This window comes from Dryas octopetala, chromosome 9 (assembly GCF_963921425.1).
Source record: "Dryas octopetala chromosome 9, drDryOcto1.1, whole genome shotgun sequence".
Classification (NCBI taxonomy): Eukaryota; Viridiplantae; Streptophyta; class Magnoliopsida; order Rosales; family Rosaceae; genus Dryas; species Dryas octopetala.
In genome coordinates this window covers 5,968,838-5,987,643 of record NC_141374.1, presented here as the reverse complement: position 1 = coordinate 5,987,643, position 18,806 = coordinate 5,968,838, and the positions used below count along the sequence as shown (strand labels likewise).

At 36.2% G+C, this 18,806-nt stretch overlaps 1 protein-coding gene across 1 annotated transcript; it reads left to right on the top strand.

Moving 5' to 3' along the window:
• The first annotated feature begins 1,823 nt into the window (after positions 1-1,823).
• On the top strand, positions 1,824-8,456 carry HB-7 (homeobox-7). Its single transcript, XM_086257229.1, has 11 exons — positions 1,824-1,847; positions 2,491-2,768; positions 2,870-3,187; positions 3,603-3,791; positions 4,112-4,642; positions 5,070-5,171; positions 5,291-5,503; positions 5,801-5,969; positions 6,596-6,864; positions 6,962-7,060; positions 7,460-8,456. The coding sequence occupies exons 2-11, from the start codon at positions 2,622-2,624 to the stop codon at positions 7,961-7,963; spliced, it is 2,541 nt and encodes an 846-aa protein (XP_086113355.1). The 5' UTR covers positions 1,824-1,847; positions 2,491-2,621; the 3' UTR covers positions 7,964-8,456.
• Positions 8,457-18,806: the final 10,350 nt, after the last annotated feature.

The following is an 18,806-nucleotide window of genomic DNA, read 5'->3' as shown; positions in this document are numbered from 1 at the left end:
AAACTTTCACACCTAGCTCTATATTAAAAAAAAATGCACAAAACAGAGAGCAAGCACTGAATGTAAAATGAGAAAAAGAAATTATACAAACAAAAGTAAAAAGGACTGAACCTTTGAAACTTGCGTGGTAGCTGGAACCAGAGCTCACCATGCACTGTATAGTCTGTAATCAACAAAAGGAATTGTAAGAGATAGCAAACGCAAAAGTCTTGCTTACTCAATAAGACAACTCGTAATGCAAGTACTTGAGAGAGGAAAGATTGGCTGTGAGGTATCAATTTGGGGTTTTTTGATTCATTAACAATTGGACTAATCCAAACACATAGAATTGAAGAGCACAACGAGAAGAAGAAGATGGCTACCTGACTCGACGGAAATGGTCGCCGGAACATAGAGATCGCCGACAATGATGTCGCCGGCTTCTCTCCTTCGAAACGGCGGGCCTAGGGGTCGTCCAAATATTCTGATGGCACCAGTGGACTCGGGACGACGAGAGGAAGCCATCCATGGAGGTCCGGCACCTCGTCGTCGCCGGAACTGGCAGATCTCCGGCGGGGAGCTCGGGTCTGCCTAGACCCGATCCGGTGTCGACGTTCAGTTTCGCGGAGAGTGGAGGGCAGGGAGAGGTGAGCGTGATGGGACTGGTATCGCCGGCAACCGTCGCCGGACGGCGGCGCAAGCGCCGACGACAACCGCGGGGGAGAGAGAGAGAGAGAGAGAGAGAGAGAGAGAGAGAGAGAGAGAGAAATGTGGGCTTGATATTTCAGAAAGATGGAAAAGTGGGCTTGATATTTTTTTCGAGGGTTATAATTGGAAAAAAAGGGTAAAACTGGAAAATTAAAAGATGGGGAGTCAAACTTGACTGGGTATTAGTTGACTAGGGGGTTTAGGAAAATATTAAGTGTAAGATTGGGGGTTATAGGAGAGGTAGATTTTGGGTGGAGGTTATGAAAGATTTTATCTCTAACTAGGGGGTTTATAATTATTAACATTACTTTTTTTTGTTTTGTTTGATGTTTAGTACTAGTGTACTATATTTAATTCACATTTAATTTCATTGAAAAAAAACATATACAATTTAATATACTTGCTAAAGATAGGTTCAAAATTGAACCCATGCGTATAGATAACAAGTGTTCTGGTACGACCTAATACAATCACTAATTAGTAATTGATACGAGAGACTGTGGTCCATGTGATATTGATACCCCTGGGAATGGATCCACTTATGAGTCAAACCCATTAAAGTGTAGAGATGAGTGGCCTCCAACCATGTACTCTGTCCCAGAGGTGGGAGACAAAATTGTTGATTTTATGTGGGACCCACAACCCAATAAATGGACGGCTATGATCCCTTTGACCCTATTCCACGACTCCCCTAGATCTCTGTCCTTCAACCCTCATTTAGTCATTTCTCTATGGAAAGTCAAATTTCTTTTCACCTATATCCGCTCCCAGTGACTTACCGTCTCGGTAACATAGTAAAAGTCATACTCCCACGCAGCCTACGCGTGAGTGTAGTCCCCAAATCGTGCTGAAGAAGACGCGTGTTTTGCACGCGAGCCGAATTCACGTGGGCTTGTCAGTGAGAAATGGGTTTGACTTGGGATAAGACTGTCTAGGAGAAACGCTTGATTTTGCTCTTCCATCGAGAAACGGACACGTGTATGGAAACAGCTGACGAGTTAAGTGGCGTTGATCGGTTTCTGTCAAACCGCATTTACCTCGCTCAGTAAATTAATAAATTACCTGATTTATGGCGCAGAGTGTGAAATCAAAGCCTCTATAGAGAGAGAGAGAGAGAGTACTGAAACTGAGCTGCAGATCAAGCAAAGCCAAGGCTTAGGGTGAGACAATTTTTCCTTTGTTTCTTTGTTCTTATCTAAAGCTTGTTTTGCTTTCAATTTCCAAATAACACCGACACTACTTCAACTGCATGCTGGTGATAGTACTCTCTCTCTCCTTTTCTGTTCTGTATTTCTTTGAAGGTCTCATTTAATTTTGCTGGTACTAATGTTTTTATTTATTTAATGATGTTTTTTCTCTTTTTCTTTCTTTTACACTACCCTTTTAAGTTTAGATTGGTGTTTTTGACTAGATGGGTTTTGTTAATTACTAGGTCATCTTTTGGGTATGACTTTGATGGGTTTTGTTAAAGTATTTCTCGATCACCTCATTTTTGACAAATTTCCCAACCTTGTTACTTCTCATTTCAGCATTGTTTTTATCTCTCCTTTGCAATATTTTGAACTTTCACAAAATAGAAACATAAATTTCCTTCCTCTGGGTTTTGACTCTTCTAGTTTCAGTAATGTTCCTCAACTGCATGCCTAGATTTAATTTGCTTGCTAGCTTTCATATTCTCTTTTTTAATATAATTTTTTTTATTGCTATATATTTTCATGGGTTATCTAGAGTGCTCTTAGGTCATAGATTTCTTTCTATCATTTTTTTTAATTCTAATATTTTTTGTCATACAAATTGGATCAGTTTCTGGCTCAAGTGATGAAGTGAAGAAGATCATCAGCAAAACGAAAACCCTATCTGACTAACTTTTACTTATCTCTTCCAGTTCTATAAAATATTGATATTTTTGGAAAAAAGAGATCAAAGCATATATAATGTATGGGGATTGCCAAGTAATGTCAACCATGGGAGGTGGGAACGTAGTCACCTCGGAAACCCTCTTTTCCTCTCCGATCCAAAACCCTAACTTCAACTTCATGCCCTCCTTGCCTTTCCAACCTTTCTCGTCCATCATCAATCCAGTAAGCTCCCTAGCTTTGGCTGTAATTTCTTTTAATTTTTTCACTTCGATTAATCTTGTTTTAATATGTTCTAATATTTTGATTTTTCCAATATATCGTAGCAGAAAGAAGAGAATGGGGTACTGAATATGATGAAAGGAAAGGAAGAGATGGAGAGTGGATCTGGGAGTGAATTACAGTTGGAAGAAAAGTCAGGGAACGAACAAGAGATGAGCGATCAACTGCAACTGCAACAACAACCGGGTGGGAAGAAGAAGCGGTACCACCGCCACACGGCTCACCAGATCCAAGAAATGGAGAACTTGTTCAAGGAATGTCCACACCCAGATGACAAGCAGAGGCTCAAGCTCAGCCAAGAACTTGGTCTCAAGCCTCGCCAGGTCAAGTTCTGGTTCCAAAACCGCAGAACCCAAATGAAGGTATGCAATAAAAAACAAATAATAAATTTTCATGGAAGAATATACATGAAATCAACCCTAAAAACCTTGCACGATTCCCAAGAAAAAGAGCTCATAGTTCATTACTCTGGTCATTTAAACACTTGAAGCCTTATTTTTTTTATAAAAAAAAACTCTTAAAGACCTTAAACGGCTAAACCATTATTCTTTGGTGGATTAGAGGAAACAAGAATCGATCTCATTTATTGATATCATAATGCAGTCTGTAATTTTCATTAATGTGCGCCGGGGTGCGCAATAAACGTAGCTTCACCTACGCATGTTGTTGCAGTTGCCCAACAATAAAAGCTATGCCATTAATTAGGGTTACGGTACGTGTGGTTCTTTTGAGCAATTAATTAATTATTTTATTAAACTTTTTTTTTTTTTGGTGTAGGCACAACATGACCGGGCTGATAATGTGATGCTTAGAGCAGAGAATGATAGCCTAAAGAATGAGAATTATCGGCTACAAGCGGCTCTACGCAATGTCATATGCCCTAATTGTGGAGGTCCAGCTATGATTGGAGACATTGCCATAGATGAACACCAACTTCGCCTTGAGAATGCCAGACTCAGAGAAGAGGTACTAGCTAGCTAGATGTAATATTTGTCACAAAATTAGTTATTTAATAATTAATTGTTTGGTCCCATAAAATATTGATAGATTGATATGAATTCAATTTGTCTCTTAATCTTTGCTTCCTTTATTGGCTTGATTGTGACCCCAATTAACCGTAATTTCATCATTAAATTAAGGTCTATCAGAGAGAAGATATTGGTCATTATCAAAAAAAGAATATGTGAATTAAATGTTTAGCAAATCAAGCCGTATATTGGAACCCCATTAATTTTGGAAACTTCTTTTTCTTCTTCTTCTTCTTATTCTTATTATTTTTTTAACAGTTGGAACGAGTTTGTAGTCTGAATTCACGATATACTACTGGGCGGCAAATGCAAACAATGGGAGGAGGAGGTCCACTGATGTCAGCATCCAGCTTGGATTTGGAGATGAATATGTATTCAAGGCATTTCCCGGACCCAATGGATCATCATATGATTCCCATGCATTTGTTGCCACCGGAACCTAATTCCCATCACCATCATCACTTCACTGAGGCCGATGGTGGCAGTGGCGGCAACGGGCTATTGTTATTATTGGACGAGCAAAAGTCTTCTCTTGCGGTGGAGCTTGCTGCATCCGCCGTGGGCGAGCTTGTTAAGATGTGCCGCGCCAATGAGCCCCTTTGGATTCGAAATGCTGAAAACGGAAAGGAAGTGCTTAATCTTGACGAACGTGGTCGGATGTTCCCGTGGCCTTTGAACCTCAAGCAGCAGCACTCAAGCACTGATCAACAGTTCAGGACCGAAGCTACTCGGGATAGTGCAGTGGTTATAATGAATAGCATTACTCTTGTGGACGCCTTCCTTGATGCTGTAAGATTATGCCTTTCTTGTGCCTTTAATTAATTAATTACTCTCCTTCATTATTCCTAACAATAATAATTCTAGGGATTCACCTACGTACGTACCTTGCTTTTAGGGTTTATTATTTTTGAATAACTTTAAATTGATGATATATATACCAAATGCCATGCACATTATTGGAACCCAAATTTAGTTTTCCTACCATTACTATATTCCTAATATTTCACATTTATAGCTTCAAAAATATTCTCTTATTAGACTGTAACTTTGAATCTTTGATTAGGTTGACTTTTTACTGAAATTGTGATTCAAATTAACATTCTTTTTAGAGAATATATGTTACCATTTTAAGACTAATTATTGGACGGTAACTAGTACTTATATTTTGAATTTTGTTGATTCATTTTTTCCTTTTTGAATTTTGGTAATTTTGCAGAATAAGTGGATGGAATTGTTTCCTTCTATTGTTTCTAAAGCAAAAACTCTTCAAGTTATTTCAGCAGATCCATGTGGTCAAGCAAACGGTTCCCTTCAGCTGGTAGGTATCTCAATGCTAGCTTGAAAATAGAAATTGATGAATAAATTCACAAATTAATCATAAATCGAATTAAGCAACATTAGCTGGTAACTTAATTAATTACTTTATTGTTTGTGCAGATGTATGCTGAATTGCAAGTTGTTTCTCCTCTGGTGCCAACCCGAGAAGCTCATTTTGTGCGTTATTGTCAACACAATGAGGAGGAGGGGACTTGGGCAATTGTCGATTTCCCCATCGATACCTTCCATGACAACCTTCAACCTTCCTTTCCCAAATACAAGAGATGGCCCTCCGGCTGTCTTATCCAAGACATGCCCAATGGATACTCAAGGGTACCTACCTTTGTGTTCTACTTAATCAATTTCAAATTATTCTCCGCGCGCAGTTTGATCGAGTATTTTCAATAGTTTTCATAATTAATAATGTTCACAAATTACAGAAACCTAGCTTATTGTAAAAATTCAATTTCAATTATTCTCCGCACGCAGTTTGATTGAGTATTTCCAATATTTTCCATAATTAATAACTTTCACAAATTACAGAAACCTTATTGTAAATATTGAATTTGCAAAGACCGAAGTCGGAAATGAGTAAAGTAGGCTTAATTAATTGTGTATATACTGCTGCAGGTTACATGGGTAGAACATGCAGAGATAGAGGAGAAGCCTGTCCATCAAATATTCAGTCATTTTGTTTACAGTGGGATGGCATTTGGGGCTCAAAGATGGCTAGCAGTCTTACAAAGGCAATGTGAAAGGGTTGCAAGTCTCATGGCCAGAAATATATCAGACCTTGGAGGTTCAATTTATTATGCATCTTCCTTTTACTTTATTATATATGATATTCAACTCTCCATTGATTATTTGTATAAGCATAAGAAATATGAGTCATTAAATTGCAAATTAAGCTGCTATATATTAAAATCTTGCAATTTAATAACTCACGTGTCTTATACTTATGTATGCTTATCTTTTTAATACTTATTATTAGAGAATTCCTTAATTAGATAATGTACTGGCTATTACGTACTTTAAACATATAACAGTAGATGAGAGTGTGATTACTTGTGATATTGTACGTGGGACTCCTGCAATATCAGAATTAGGGGTAAAGTTGAATTCTATGTATACAATTAACCTAATCTGTGCCTGCACATACACACACATATATTCAAGAGCAGTTAGCTATAATGAGAATAACTGCCACGATGTACTTTCATCTGAAAGTACACAAAATTTACACATGGAGTGAATAGCTCTAGAAGCGGACTGTACAAATAAACTACTCAATCAACATGGAATTTATGTATGTATGTATGTATATAAGTAGCAAGGCAGTATGCTTTTTCAATTAATTAGAATGTATTAGTTGATTGTTAACATATATAATACTAATCCATGCATATATGGGTTTTATATATACAGTGATACCATCTCCGGAAGCACGAAAGAATTTGATGAAATTGGCTCAGAGAATGATAACAACATTTTGTGTGAACATGAGCACCTCCAGTGGGCAGTCCTGGACGGCTCTCTCAGATTCCCTGGACGACACCGTTCGAATAACCACAAGGAAAGTCACAGAGGCCGGTCAACCCCACGGGGTCATTCTCACTGCTGTGTCCACCACCTGCCTCCCTTTTCCTCACAACCGTGTCTTTGAACTCTTGAAGGACGAACGCCGCCGAGCTCAGGTATACCCTAGCTAGCTACCTAGGTCTCAGTTGTACCCCTAATATATTTCATTTTAGTCACAATTAATGACATGGTTTTATATATATTCATGTTCAGCACCTTGATGTTCTTTCCAATGGGAATTCCTTACATGAAGTGGCTCACATTGCCAATGGCTCACATCCAGGAAATTGCATTTCTCTTCTTCGCATAAATGTAAGCACTCCTTTTATTTTTATTTTCTAGCACTGATAATAAATGTCTTCATGTTATCTAGCTTGTGATCAAAATTTATTATTGGAAAATCGATGTGACTTGTGAGAGAACATTTGAATGTTCATGGTACAACAAAGCCTCTCACTTCTCACATTAAGTTCTCGTTTCTTGGTCCCCATTAGAAAAAATTTGCTGGTGTAAAATGTGAGAGAAGATTTGAACTCTCATGAGTTAGTTTCTGTGAGCTTGTATACATTGTTAGCACATTCTCTCACATGTTAAGCTTTTAGGGCACATTGATTGTTTAACAGTTTCTCACATTTCGTATTACTATTCTTATTGGAGTGAAATATATGAAATGTCTGTTTTTATACATGTATATGCATGCATGCTGTACAGGTGGCGAGCAACTCATCCCAGAATGTAGAGCTGATGCTACAAGAGAGTTGTACGGATCAGTCGGGCAGCCTGGTGGTGTACACGAACATGGACGTGGACGGCATCCAATTGGCAATGAGCGGAGAGGACCCGTCCTGCATTCCCCTCCTCCCTCTAGGGTTTGTCATTGTCCCACTGGAATCTACTAACAACACCAACACAACATCAACCATAGCAGCAGCTGATCATCATGGCAGCGTCTCACCGGATCAAGACGGTGTTGGTGCCCTCAACTCATCATCATCGGGTTGCCTGCTCACGGTGGGACTCCAAGTTCTCGCGAGCACAAGCCCTTCGGCAAAGCTCAACCTCTCAAGCGTCACTGCCATTAACAACCACTTGTGCAACACAGTACAGCAGATTATTTCAGCTCTCGGTGGCAGCACCACTTGCATTACTACTGATAATGGCAGCGTTGGTGGTGGCTCTTGTTCTGATCAGCCTACTGCTGCCACCTCCAAGTAATAAGCAATAGCTTGGAGCTCGAGACTTCCATATATTACCTAAAATCTCCCTTTCCTTTTGCCCCCTAATTAAGTAGAGAACGTGTCTTTGCCTCACAGCCAGAGCAGTATGGTCTTTTTGTAATCTTGCTAAGATTAGGGTTTGCAGTTGGGGACAAAGGGATTCTTTCCGTTTGTTTTTTTTGTTTTTTTTCTTTTTTAATAGTTAATTTTGCAATATGGTGGGGTGGTACTGGGGTAATTTAGTGGAAATGGGAAGGGCAGGAAGGTCCAAGGAATTCATTAGGTGTAGGGGTGTTTTGGTAAATAAGAGGAAGATGGTGTGTCTAGTGGAGTGGTGGTTGGTTGGTAGGTAGGTGTGAGAAGAGGGCTGGTGTGCATCATTACTATGTGTAAGAGGGAGTCAAGAGCGCACCACATAGGACCCTTGGTTTCTGGTCTGGTTTAATACAATGGGCCTCACCAGTCAGCAAGGGTGGTGGTTCGGGTATTGACTTCTCCTTGTCTGTTGCCTTTTGTGTTTATGATAAGAATTCAATGCTACTGAATTTTTTAAACAAAATTTGTCCTCATCCTCTCTATCTCTTTTATATTTTTTTTATCTCTTGATTCATTATCGGACTCATATTATATATGTACGTGAAAAATAAAAATTATTTTATAAGTTATTACCAAAATTAATTTAAATTTTATAAGTATGAGAAAGATGAGCATACATAAATATAAAAAATGTGAGCATACATAAATATAATTATGTATAAAAAATGTGAGTTGTTGATTTGTAAGATTTCGATTTAAATAAATAGGCTTTTTACTATCTAATCATTCTTCTTATCTCTATTATTATAAAGACAAAAATTATTTTTCATTTGAATATACAAAAAGACCGTTATGACATAACATACTTATTAATAACTCCAACATTTTTAATAAAATTTAATTTTCTGTTCTACTCTAATGCAAATTGATTGACTAATAAGTACGTAAGCAGCCAAATCACACACCAGCAGCAGCCCATCCCATTCCCCGTCAACAGTCCTTCCATCCGGTCACCTCACCGTTGGCGACCGGCAACCCTCCATCTCCATCTCTCTCACAATAGATTTAGAGACGGCAGCGCCGGCGGAGAATATGGAGCGGCGCGACATGTGGTCAGCAGAGCAGCGGCGAGGGAGGCTTGGCATCCCCATGTGCATACGCCACAACTCATCCATGTTCTGAGCCAAGCGGCCGGAATTTATGTACTGTGAAAGAAAGTATGAGAGTGTGGTAAATACTTTGTTGAGTTTTGTATAAAGACGATCAAGAAATGATGAACAAAAAATGAACTTTGTCTGTAAAGCGATCAACTTTTCTCTCTCTCTCTCTCTCTCTCTCTCTCTCTCTCTCTCTCAATAGATAAAATCAACACCTATCCTGACCTCCAATATGATGCAACAATGGTGAAAGAAAAATTAATACTTTAAAGTATTGGTTCTAAGTTTTATTGGGTAATCAAAGTTGTGCTTGAAAATGAAAATTGGGTGTACAGCAGGCTTATTCCTCCTAATTGCTTTTTGGTCTTTTTTTACTTTTCGTTTGTTTATTTTTTTTCCTGGGTTTTGCTTGGTGAAGTTAGATGGTTGAACCATATGGGTCAATGAAGCTCATCAAGGGAGGTTGGCTCCGATATGAAGGAGAGAGAGAGAGAGACAGAGGGAGGTGGAGGGCTGCCTGCAATATTTTTTTTAATCAAAATACCTCAATGTTGGGTGGTGGTGATCATGGTGTTGGTCATGATGTTAGAGGATGGTGATGGTTATGGCGTTGGCCCGGTGGTAGGGTGGGGGTGATGTTGTTGGGTGTGAAGTTGGGCATAGAGAGTAAGAATAGGTTGGGTGGGATGTTGAGTTTTAGACTTTTGGTAAGGGCATTTTTGTGAAATTTATTGGGTATACTAACAAATTTTTTTAATTTCTAATTTTTAGTTGGGTGTACAAATTGTGTCGAGACTACTGATAAAAAAAATTGAGTCCAAATAATGGCAAAAAAAAAGTAAAATAAATGATAATTTCAATAATATTCACACATGTGTAATAAAAAAAGTTCAATGACTTTTTGTAAAGAATGGATAATTCTCTTTTTAGTGACTAATTAAATAGGTAATTTTTAAAAAATAAAAGAATATATAATTTCAACTGCTTAGAAGGCGGGAACAAAAGTTGTAATTGGTGATTCATTATTTTAAGAACATGCTCCTTATTTTGTTATTTTATTTTTTAGAAATTTTTAATTTAAGATATTAGTCTTTTATTATTTTAACCAAATGAGCCTTGTGGCTTTATATATATAGATTTTTATATGGATAAAGATTGTGTGCCCTAGTAGGGCACATAGATCTTGTGCCTTAATATGATGTGGCAAATTTATATTACACATTATTAATTATTTGTTACATCAACTTTTTTAGTTGCCACATCATTTTTGATAAAATACAATTTCACCCCTTCGAAATCTAATGATTAATTCATTTTTCCCATTAATTTCTCTTTCAATTTCTTCTCCCCAACCTTTCCAATCCCAATCTCACGATTCATCTTTCAATTCCTTTAGCTTTATATATTGTTTATTTTATCTTTCATCACAAATCTAGTAATTTTTTTATCTAAGTCCAACCATAATTGGGGTATAAGATCAAAGAAGGGCCAGGAAGGGAAGGAAGAATTGGTGGGGTGATCGAGGGAATGAGAAGAGGGAAAAGAAAGGTGATAGTGGGAGGAAATAGTGGGGCCCTGGGAAGATGATGCAATGGTACTGGGAGGAAGGAGATCGAAGAAATGGTGAATTTATGTTGGATGGTGGTTCTTGGGGATCTAATGGGAACAAGGCTTTTAAGTTTTTTTTTTTTTTTTTCACAAGTTTTTTTTTTTTAGATTGGAGGGCCAATGATTCAGACTAAACAGACTTTTAAAAGAATTGAGAATTTTTAATGACTACTTTTTTTCATAATTTAAAGGGCTATTTACAAAAAAGTTAATAAAACATTTCAAAATTATAAATATGTCAATAAACATTTCCTAAATCCCAAAATAGTCACTATTGACTAAAATGAATTAATAATTAAATTATGCATTATACAAAAGAGAATATAACAAATACTAAAAATTACAGCCACTGTCATTATCATGAAAATTTCAAACAAATTACAAAAAAATCAAAACTAACCAAAAGCTGACATGTGTCCAAATTAAAGGTAACAAACAAACTAAATTATTAAAATAAAAACAATGGGCTGGGGCAAAAGGGTAAAATGAACTCAAAGAAAAACCAGTAATGGGCTGGAGCCCGTAGAGCTATTGATCAAAACGTAATTTATGAAATGATATGATTGACTAAAATGAGATATGAAATTTAGTATTGACTTTTTTTGTAATTTTGAGATGTTTTATTGACTTATTTGTAATTATCTATAATTTAAATGTTATAAGAGTTATAAAAAGGTTAAAATGGACTTTGTCAAAAATGATGTGGCAAATGAATATTTAACTAAATTAAATATTTTAATTGATTTGAAATTACATGTGGCACAAATTAGGGCACTCTAGCATTGCCCACTGGGCTTTTCTCCGATTCTGTTAGCTCTGTCAAATGACTTTTTCTCACAGTGGGATATATGTACAAGGGAAATTGTAAAAGAACCCCTATTGTTTTCTTATAGAACTCCACAATAAATTTTCATTTCAAATATTCCATTTTTACCCTCAAATGGTTAAAAACAAGGAGTTAAATTTTGAAATTTCGCCGAAAATTTCGTTTTTGAGGGGTATGAAAATTTTAGCACATATTCGTCAACATTTCGCCAAAATTTTCGAAATTTCGCTTTGTCTTCTCCAACAATTTCTCCTTCTGTCTTCTCCAGTAGTTTTTCTTTCTCTGTCTTCACTATTCGCAAGAGAGGGAGATCTCAGCCAACTCTGGCCAGATCTCGGCAGCCCAAGAGAGGGAGATCCCGGCTAGATCTCGGCGGCCCAAGAGGTGAGAAGAAATCGGGGAGGAAAGGAGGAAGAAATCGAAGAGGAGAAGAGGAAGAGAGGGAGAGGAGAAGGAGAAAGAGATTTATGCGCCTGGGCTGGTACTTGGGAGAGAAAAATGAGAGGGAAGAAGGGTCTCTGCCACGGGAAGGAAAAGGGAAGGAAAAGGTGAGGAATAGGAAGGAAAGATCGAAAGAGAAAGGAAAAAGAAAAAACAAGAAATAAAAAGGAGAAAGAAAAAAACAAAGAAAGAAGAAGGAGAAAGAAAATAAAAGAAAGAAAGAAAGAGTCAAAGAGATCAGGCCATCAGGGTGGGTACTGGCCATTGGGTAGTGGTATTGGGTTACGTGAATTGATATTGTGGAAGTGTAGAGAGAGAATTAACATACAAAATTTGATTTTGGATTTTTAAAATTCATGTTTATAAATTTACAAAAATGTCCATCATTTCAAATGCTCATATCTTTCAAATCGTAGCTCTGATTGATGCACAGTTTGCGCTCACATATTCGTGTGTTCGAGACCTTTCCAACAAACCATAGATCGAAATCAAAAGTACAATAGTTCAAAAAGTCAAAGAACGTATCAAACTAATTTAAAATAAAAATTATAAAATTAACCTAAAATATTTTATTTCTCAAATAAATTTTTAAAATATTTTTCAAAATAAAACTTGGAAAAATACGGGGTCTCACAATCCACCCCCCTTCAAAGGGGTCTCACAATCTATCCCCCTTCAAAGAATTTCGTCCTTGAAATTTCCAATGAAAGTAATAATGGAATAACTTCAAACAAGCACAAACAACAACAATCCAAAGCTCTGAAAAGTTCTTTTCATTTATGAAAAACTGAAAAATAAATTACACAAGCTTTGAGGTGTTTGTTCAATCAAATTTATGTAATTATTAATTAGTAAACTATTTTTTTAACAGTATTTGTCTCCAGCGCGCATTATATTCATCTTATATCACATGAAACCTACTATATAATTTGGTTTCTTCAATGTTTTTTATCAATGTAGTTGATAATATGTTAAATAAACATATGGTAAAGTTTCATTCAAAATTTTCGTATTTTGATAGTAATTTCCGTCGTTTCCGTCTAATTTTTGTCGAAATTTAAAAATCTTCGAAATTTCCATCAAAATTTTCTCGAAACCCGAAATTTTATTCCTTAGTTAAAAATAATAAAAAAATAAAAAAATCTGAAACACTTCTCCTCATCCCCTTCAACCGAGCCCCACCTCCACCACTCCCTCCAGTCACCCTACCGACGGCCCCACCACCGACAACGACCCACTTCCCTCTCTTCCTATCTCTTTCTCTCTATTTCTCCTTTTTTCGCTCTCTTTGTTCATTGTACAAATGGCCGAAGCCATGAGGTCATCGGCCTCCAATTCAGTGGTCGACGATCTCCGATCTAGAGGTCAGCTAAGGAGCTGTTTGTACAATGAAGAAAGAGAAAGAGAAAAGCGGGAGAAAGAGGGAGGCTAGAGAGAGAAAGAAAGAGTCACCGATGATGGTGGCGCCGCCGGCGGGGTGGCTTGATAAAGGGGACGAAGTGGCGGGAGTGGGGTGGTGCTCGGGTGAGGGGAGGATAAAGAGGTTTTCAGATTTTTTTTCTTTCTTTTTTTTAAGAATTAGCTAGGGGCAAACATGAAAAGTTTGAAAGAAAAATTTCTTTGTGGAGTTTGCATGAAAAGAAAACAGTGGGGTTCTTTTAGAATTACCCTATGTACAACTATATTAAATATGAGGGGATATGAATTTTAGATGTGTAAGTTTAAAGTAAAAACATGCTAAATCTCAAAAGGCGTTTAACTCATATTTTAACAACAAAAAGCAAGCCTAACAAGGTAGAGCCCAATAATAAAACACTAGTAAAAACGACAACAAAAGCCAAATAGATAACAACAACAAAATTTTCAATATGCCTCACCCCAAAGCCAACCCTAACCAAAACCTTAGAGTAATCTACATGCTTCCAAACCGACTGCTACACCACCACGACGCCAACGCAAAGCCATGAACATCACACGGGAACACTAAACACCAACACAGCTCCAAAAGAAGCCAGGAACACCACACACCTATGACCGAGAAAAAGGAAGGCGAGAACTCGTAGATATTAACCAAGCACTCAATCCCACTGCACTATGAGAGTGTCACGCACAAGAAATCCACAAATAAGCCAACCCCAAGCCTCCTAGAGCCATCGAAGAAACACCTTAAAGGCAATAACTGATGTTAAGCGCATGAAAGTAGGTGGCAATCATTTATAGCTCCTTTTTAGGTTTTCAATTAAGCTTCTTGCTCCGATATAAGGCTTCGTGTCTCTTCTTTCTCTTCCCTCTCATCTCGCCCCTCTCTAAACCCTATTTGCGATCTTCTTCTTCGATCCTCTCCATAATTCTTCATTCTGATGTTTGTCTCTGATGGAGTCAACTTTCAACTAATTAAAAACTTATCATAATTTTTATGTCTTTCTCTTTGCAGGATATTCGTTACATTACAAGAAATGTGAGTAAAGCCTACCTCTTATTGGTGGCACAAAATGGGGTGGCAATTGAGAACTTTAGTCCATATTGCCTAATTGCCACCTCATTCTATACCACCAATGAGCGTGGGCTTTGCTCACATTTCTTGAAGTGTTATTTACTTATAAAAAACAAACACATAATTTTTATGTCTTTTTCCACTTTTTTATCTCAATCTCAAAAGGGTTTAACACTTTAAGATATAAAATCATTGATCAAGACCCGTTCCTCAGTTAAATTTATGTTATAAAATCTCGAGTTTGGGCTCTCATTCCTCGGTTAGATTTTAGATTTTACCTCTCCATTTCTAGGTTCGAGTTGTGGACTACATCCCAAAATTTAAGAGTTAAACTATAGTATAACCTCAAACAATGATTCTAGACTTTAAGGCCTCATTTGATGCCTAGGATTGGATTGGATAAATAATATGATTCATGTGTATTCAAGGAAGACACTTCTAACTTGAATGAAGAAGATGAATTAATTATAAAGGGAAACTTATATCCCTGCCAATAGCCACAAAATCCGCACAAAAATGGTGGGATTAGTGGGGATATAAATTTTTCCTTATGGCTAATCTATCTTATTTCTTCAAGTTAGAATATACCCTCTATTTTTTTCTTTGAATACACATGATTCTAGCGATTTATCATATCCAATCCAATTATAGGCATCAAACAAGGCCTTACATATTAAATAATGTTAATAATGGGAATAAAAATGACAAAAGTCGTAAAAAAGATTAAAAAAAAACCATGTTCATTCTTTAAATAAAGAACGAACTGTAAGAACTCAAACGTAAATTATGTAGCATACACAAATCAATAGCACAAGTATAACTCGACATTAATATGATTCTATTGATAATCATATAACCTTAATATATAATTAACTACTAACCTGATGAAGACATATTACTGGCAATTAAATACCTCCACTCAAGATGCTCAAGTCTTCTAGCCATTACAGCAATGAATGAACCTCTCATACAATGGGGCAGAGCTTATTGGTTCTAAGTATTCGCTGTGTGACCAGGGACCTGTGCTTATATAGAGTACTCATAGATTCCTAGTTCCTCCCATCAAGGACTCCAGAATCCAATCCTAATAGGACTCTATAAAGACTTTGCTGGATCATTGCCTTGTTTATAACATAAGGCATTTAGGTAACTAAGTCTTCCTAGTCCAACTCAGATAAGTAATCTATTTAAGATGGACTTGCTGATTTATGTCTTATTAATAAACCTATTACTTGTATCTTAAGTATTAGTGTAATATTGACTCCAAGTAGAACAATGTATTAGTCCATTTAATTCTTACACGAACATCCTAGACAAAAAAAAAAAAAAAACTCATATTTGTTTAGACGTGCTTTAGAGTATAAAATTTATAAATCACTAGATATATTTATATGTCATACCATATTCACATTGTACTAACAAATTTTGGAAATAAATCAAACCACAAGTCTCATTAGATAATTACAGATAAATATGGGTTTAAGAAGATGCTTTTATTTGCTTTGAAAGTTACGAGTGAGTGGTCAGATTTGATTGAAAATGGCAAAGATGTTGACCCTTCATCCATTGTTGCTTTCAGCTTTTACAAGTATTTGGATCATTGAAAGATAGTGATATATATTCACTACAAAAAATGTGAGCAAAACACATTCTTTATTGGTGGCACAAAATGGGGTGGCAATTGGGAACTTTAGTCCCTATTGTTCAATTGTCACTAATTTTTATTAAAATCGAGGCACTTCAGTCCCTATTACCCAATTGTCACCTCATTCTATGTCACCAATAAGAGTGGACTTTGCTCACATTTCTTGTAGTGATTATTGACAAAGACCATGACTTACTCCTCGATCATCTTTTACAAATCCAGATTACTCCGAATCTACACATGTGATTTTGGTGACTTCTCCACAGAATATCTACCCTTATATGTGAATTTTGTATGTTTTCAATCGTAATCATCTTATCATAGATAGTTCACTTAGGAAATGGATTAGTGTCGATAAATCAAGAGTTCAATTCCCATGTAGTAGTTTGGTCAAATTTTGATCAAATTTTCATATATATTAAATCACACAAGTTATTTTGGTCAAATTTTCATATGTAGTTTTCTGTTTTTTCCTTTTTTTTTTCTAAGATCATAAAACCAATTACAACTCAAACTCACGTGTACCACTAGAACTCTTACGATCAAAATTAGAAATTTGAGAATCTTTGATAAAATGGCCAACTCTATCCAAGCTTTGCCAAAGCATATGCAACAAAATATTAGTCTCTCAAAAGATATATATGGACAAATTGAATTTTATCAAAGCGTTGGACAATCGACTGAATGTTAATATGTTATGGATAATCATGCAAGCTTTCTAGGAATCGAGCATTTATCCAACAAGCACTTAATGAGAAGTTTAGAGTCACCTTCAACTAAAATCTCGGAAAAGCCTTGAAGCCCAGTACAAAGAAGACAATCACGCAAAGCCAAGGATTCAGCACCTAAAACCCTCGATCGGTACGTAATGATTGCTTTTTTTCTTCGTTTGCAAAGCTCAGTTTCTGGTTTTGATTCAACGTTTTGAAATAAAAACAAAAAGAAAAGAAACCCAAGAATAACTTGTCACACTCTAAATTTTTAGAAGCCATAGGTGATTTAATTAATCATTTAGGCAATGTAGCTAGCCTTACTTAAGTGATTGCACAGCAGAATAAGAATAATAAGAGAGAAGATCATAAAAGAAGGTAGATTAGAAAAATTAGCTTTAACTGAGGAACTTAGGGGACTGCTTCTATTTGGGCCATGTTGGGCCTTGATGCCATGTTGGGCCATGTTGGGTTTTGGTTGTCTGATGACTCATGTCCTTGGCAATTTTTAAGGGAATGATCTCCTATCCATTATATATAGGTGCTCACCCACTTAAAAATCATGATCTCTCTCATTTTCAGATTCTTTCTAAAGCTTTCATATTTTCTTATGTAAATTGTAACATTCATTTGTTTATAATGAAATTACAACCTAAGTAAACGTAACCCAAATCCAAATCGACTCGCGCGTGTATTAAACATCCTTATGTTATTATGTGATTGATTTTCAATTTTCGATGTTGATGGCTTGCGTCTATTATCGAACATCAACATGTATGAACATGGGAAACAAAATGAATTAAGAAAATGTACAACCGACAAAGTGACAAGTGGGAATCTGTATTGGTAGTATACACAATCCCAGTCCCAATTAGGCTTCTGTACGTGTACCCATCACCAAATGAAGAAGTAAGCTTAGTAAATAAACAAACTATTAAAAAATAAAACAAACAAAACAAAACCAAAACTAGCGACTGCTCATGTGATGGGCCATGTGGGAATAAGGTACTAAAATTTTCAAATGTGGCACTAAATATATAATAGGTCTTTCTCACTATAAAAGCATGGTGGCTTTCACACCCTAGCTAGATGGAGTACTCAAAAATGATTATTTTAATTTGTGATAAAAGTGGTAACGTTGGTCATGCCATTTTCCTTTAGGCGTGTTATATATAGTACTTTTATATATTTATTGATTTTCAGTAAATGTTCAAAAATAGACTTTCAATAGAATCTCTAACAAGAATCTACAATAAAATTTTGAAACGTTAAATTATTAACTTTTCAAAATATGAATTAGAATCATAATAACTCATTAAAATAAATCACTTTATGATTTAGTGGCAAGTGGCAAACTGGCAACGAAGGTGGAATGAAGGAGTGTTTCCATTTTCCGAGAAGACTAGACATTTGCCTTTGTGAATTAATGTGAAGGAATGAGTCAATGGCGTGTGTTGAGGTCAGCAGAGAAGACTAATTTGGGTAAGCTTTCTACGTGTCCACTATTTTTGTTGGAGCATGTCTTTTACTCAGTCGTACCTGCAGATTTTCTTAATCTTGTACATGTCTTTATGCGTGAGACATTTGACCAGCTAAGATATTTTGATGTTGTAATCCTTAATGAAAATGAAATTTCGGGGTTCCTTGACATTTGTGAATTCTCTTCCTTCTTCTTCTTTTGATCACGTGGATAGGAATAGGTTAATAACATATTAACATTAACACATGTTTGTCAAACAAAGGGTTAGGTCAAAAACTACCATAAATTAAATAATAAAGGAAATTTTGACAACGAAATTACAAATCCTTTTAAAAGGTTTTGCAAATTTAGGTATGTTTGACAAAGTAATTACCTATACAAATATAAAAGTAAAATTATAATTACATTAGAGCATGAGAGATTAATGTGGTTTACTTGATTGGT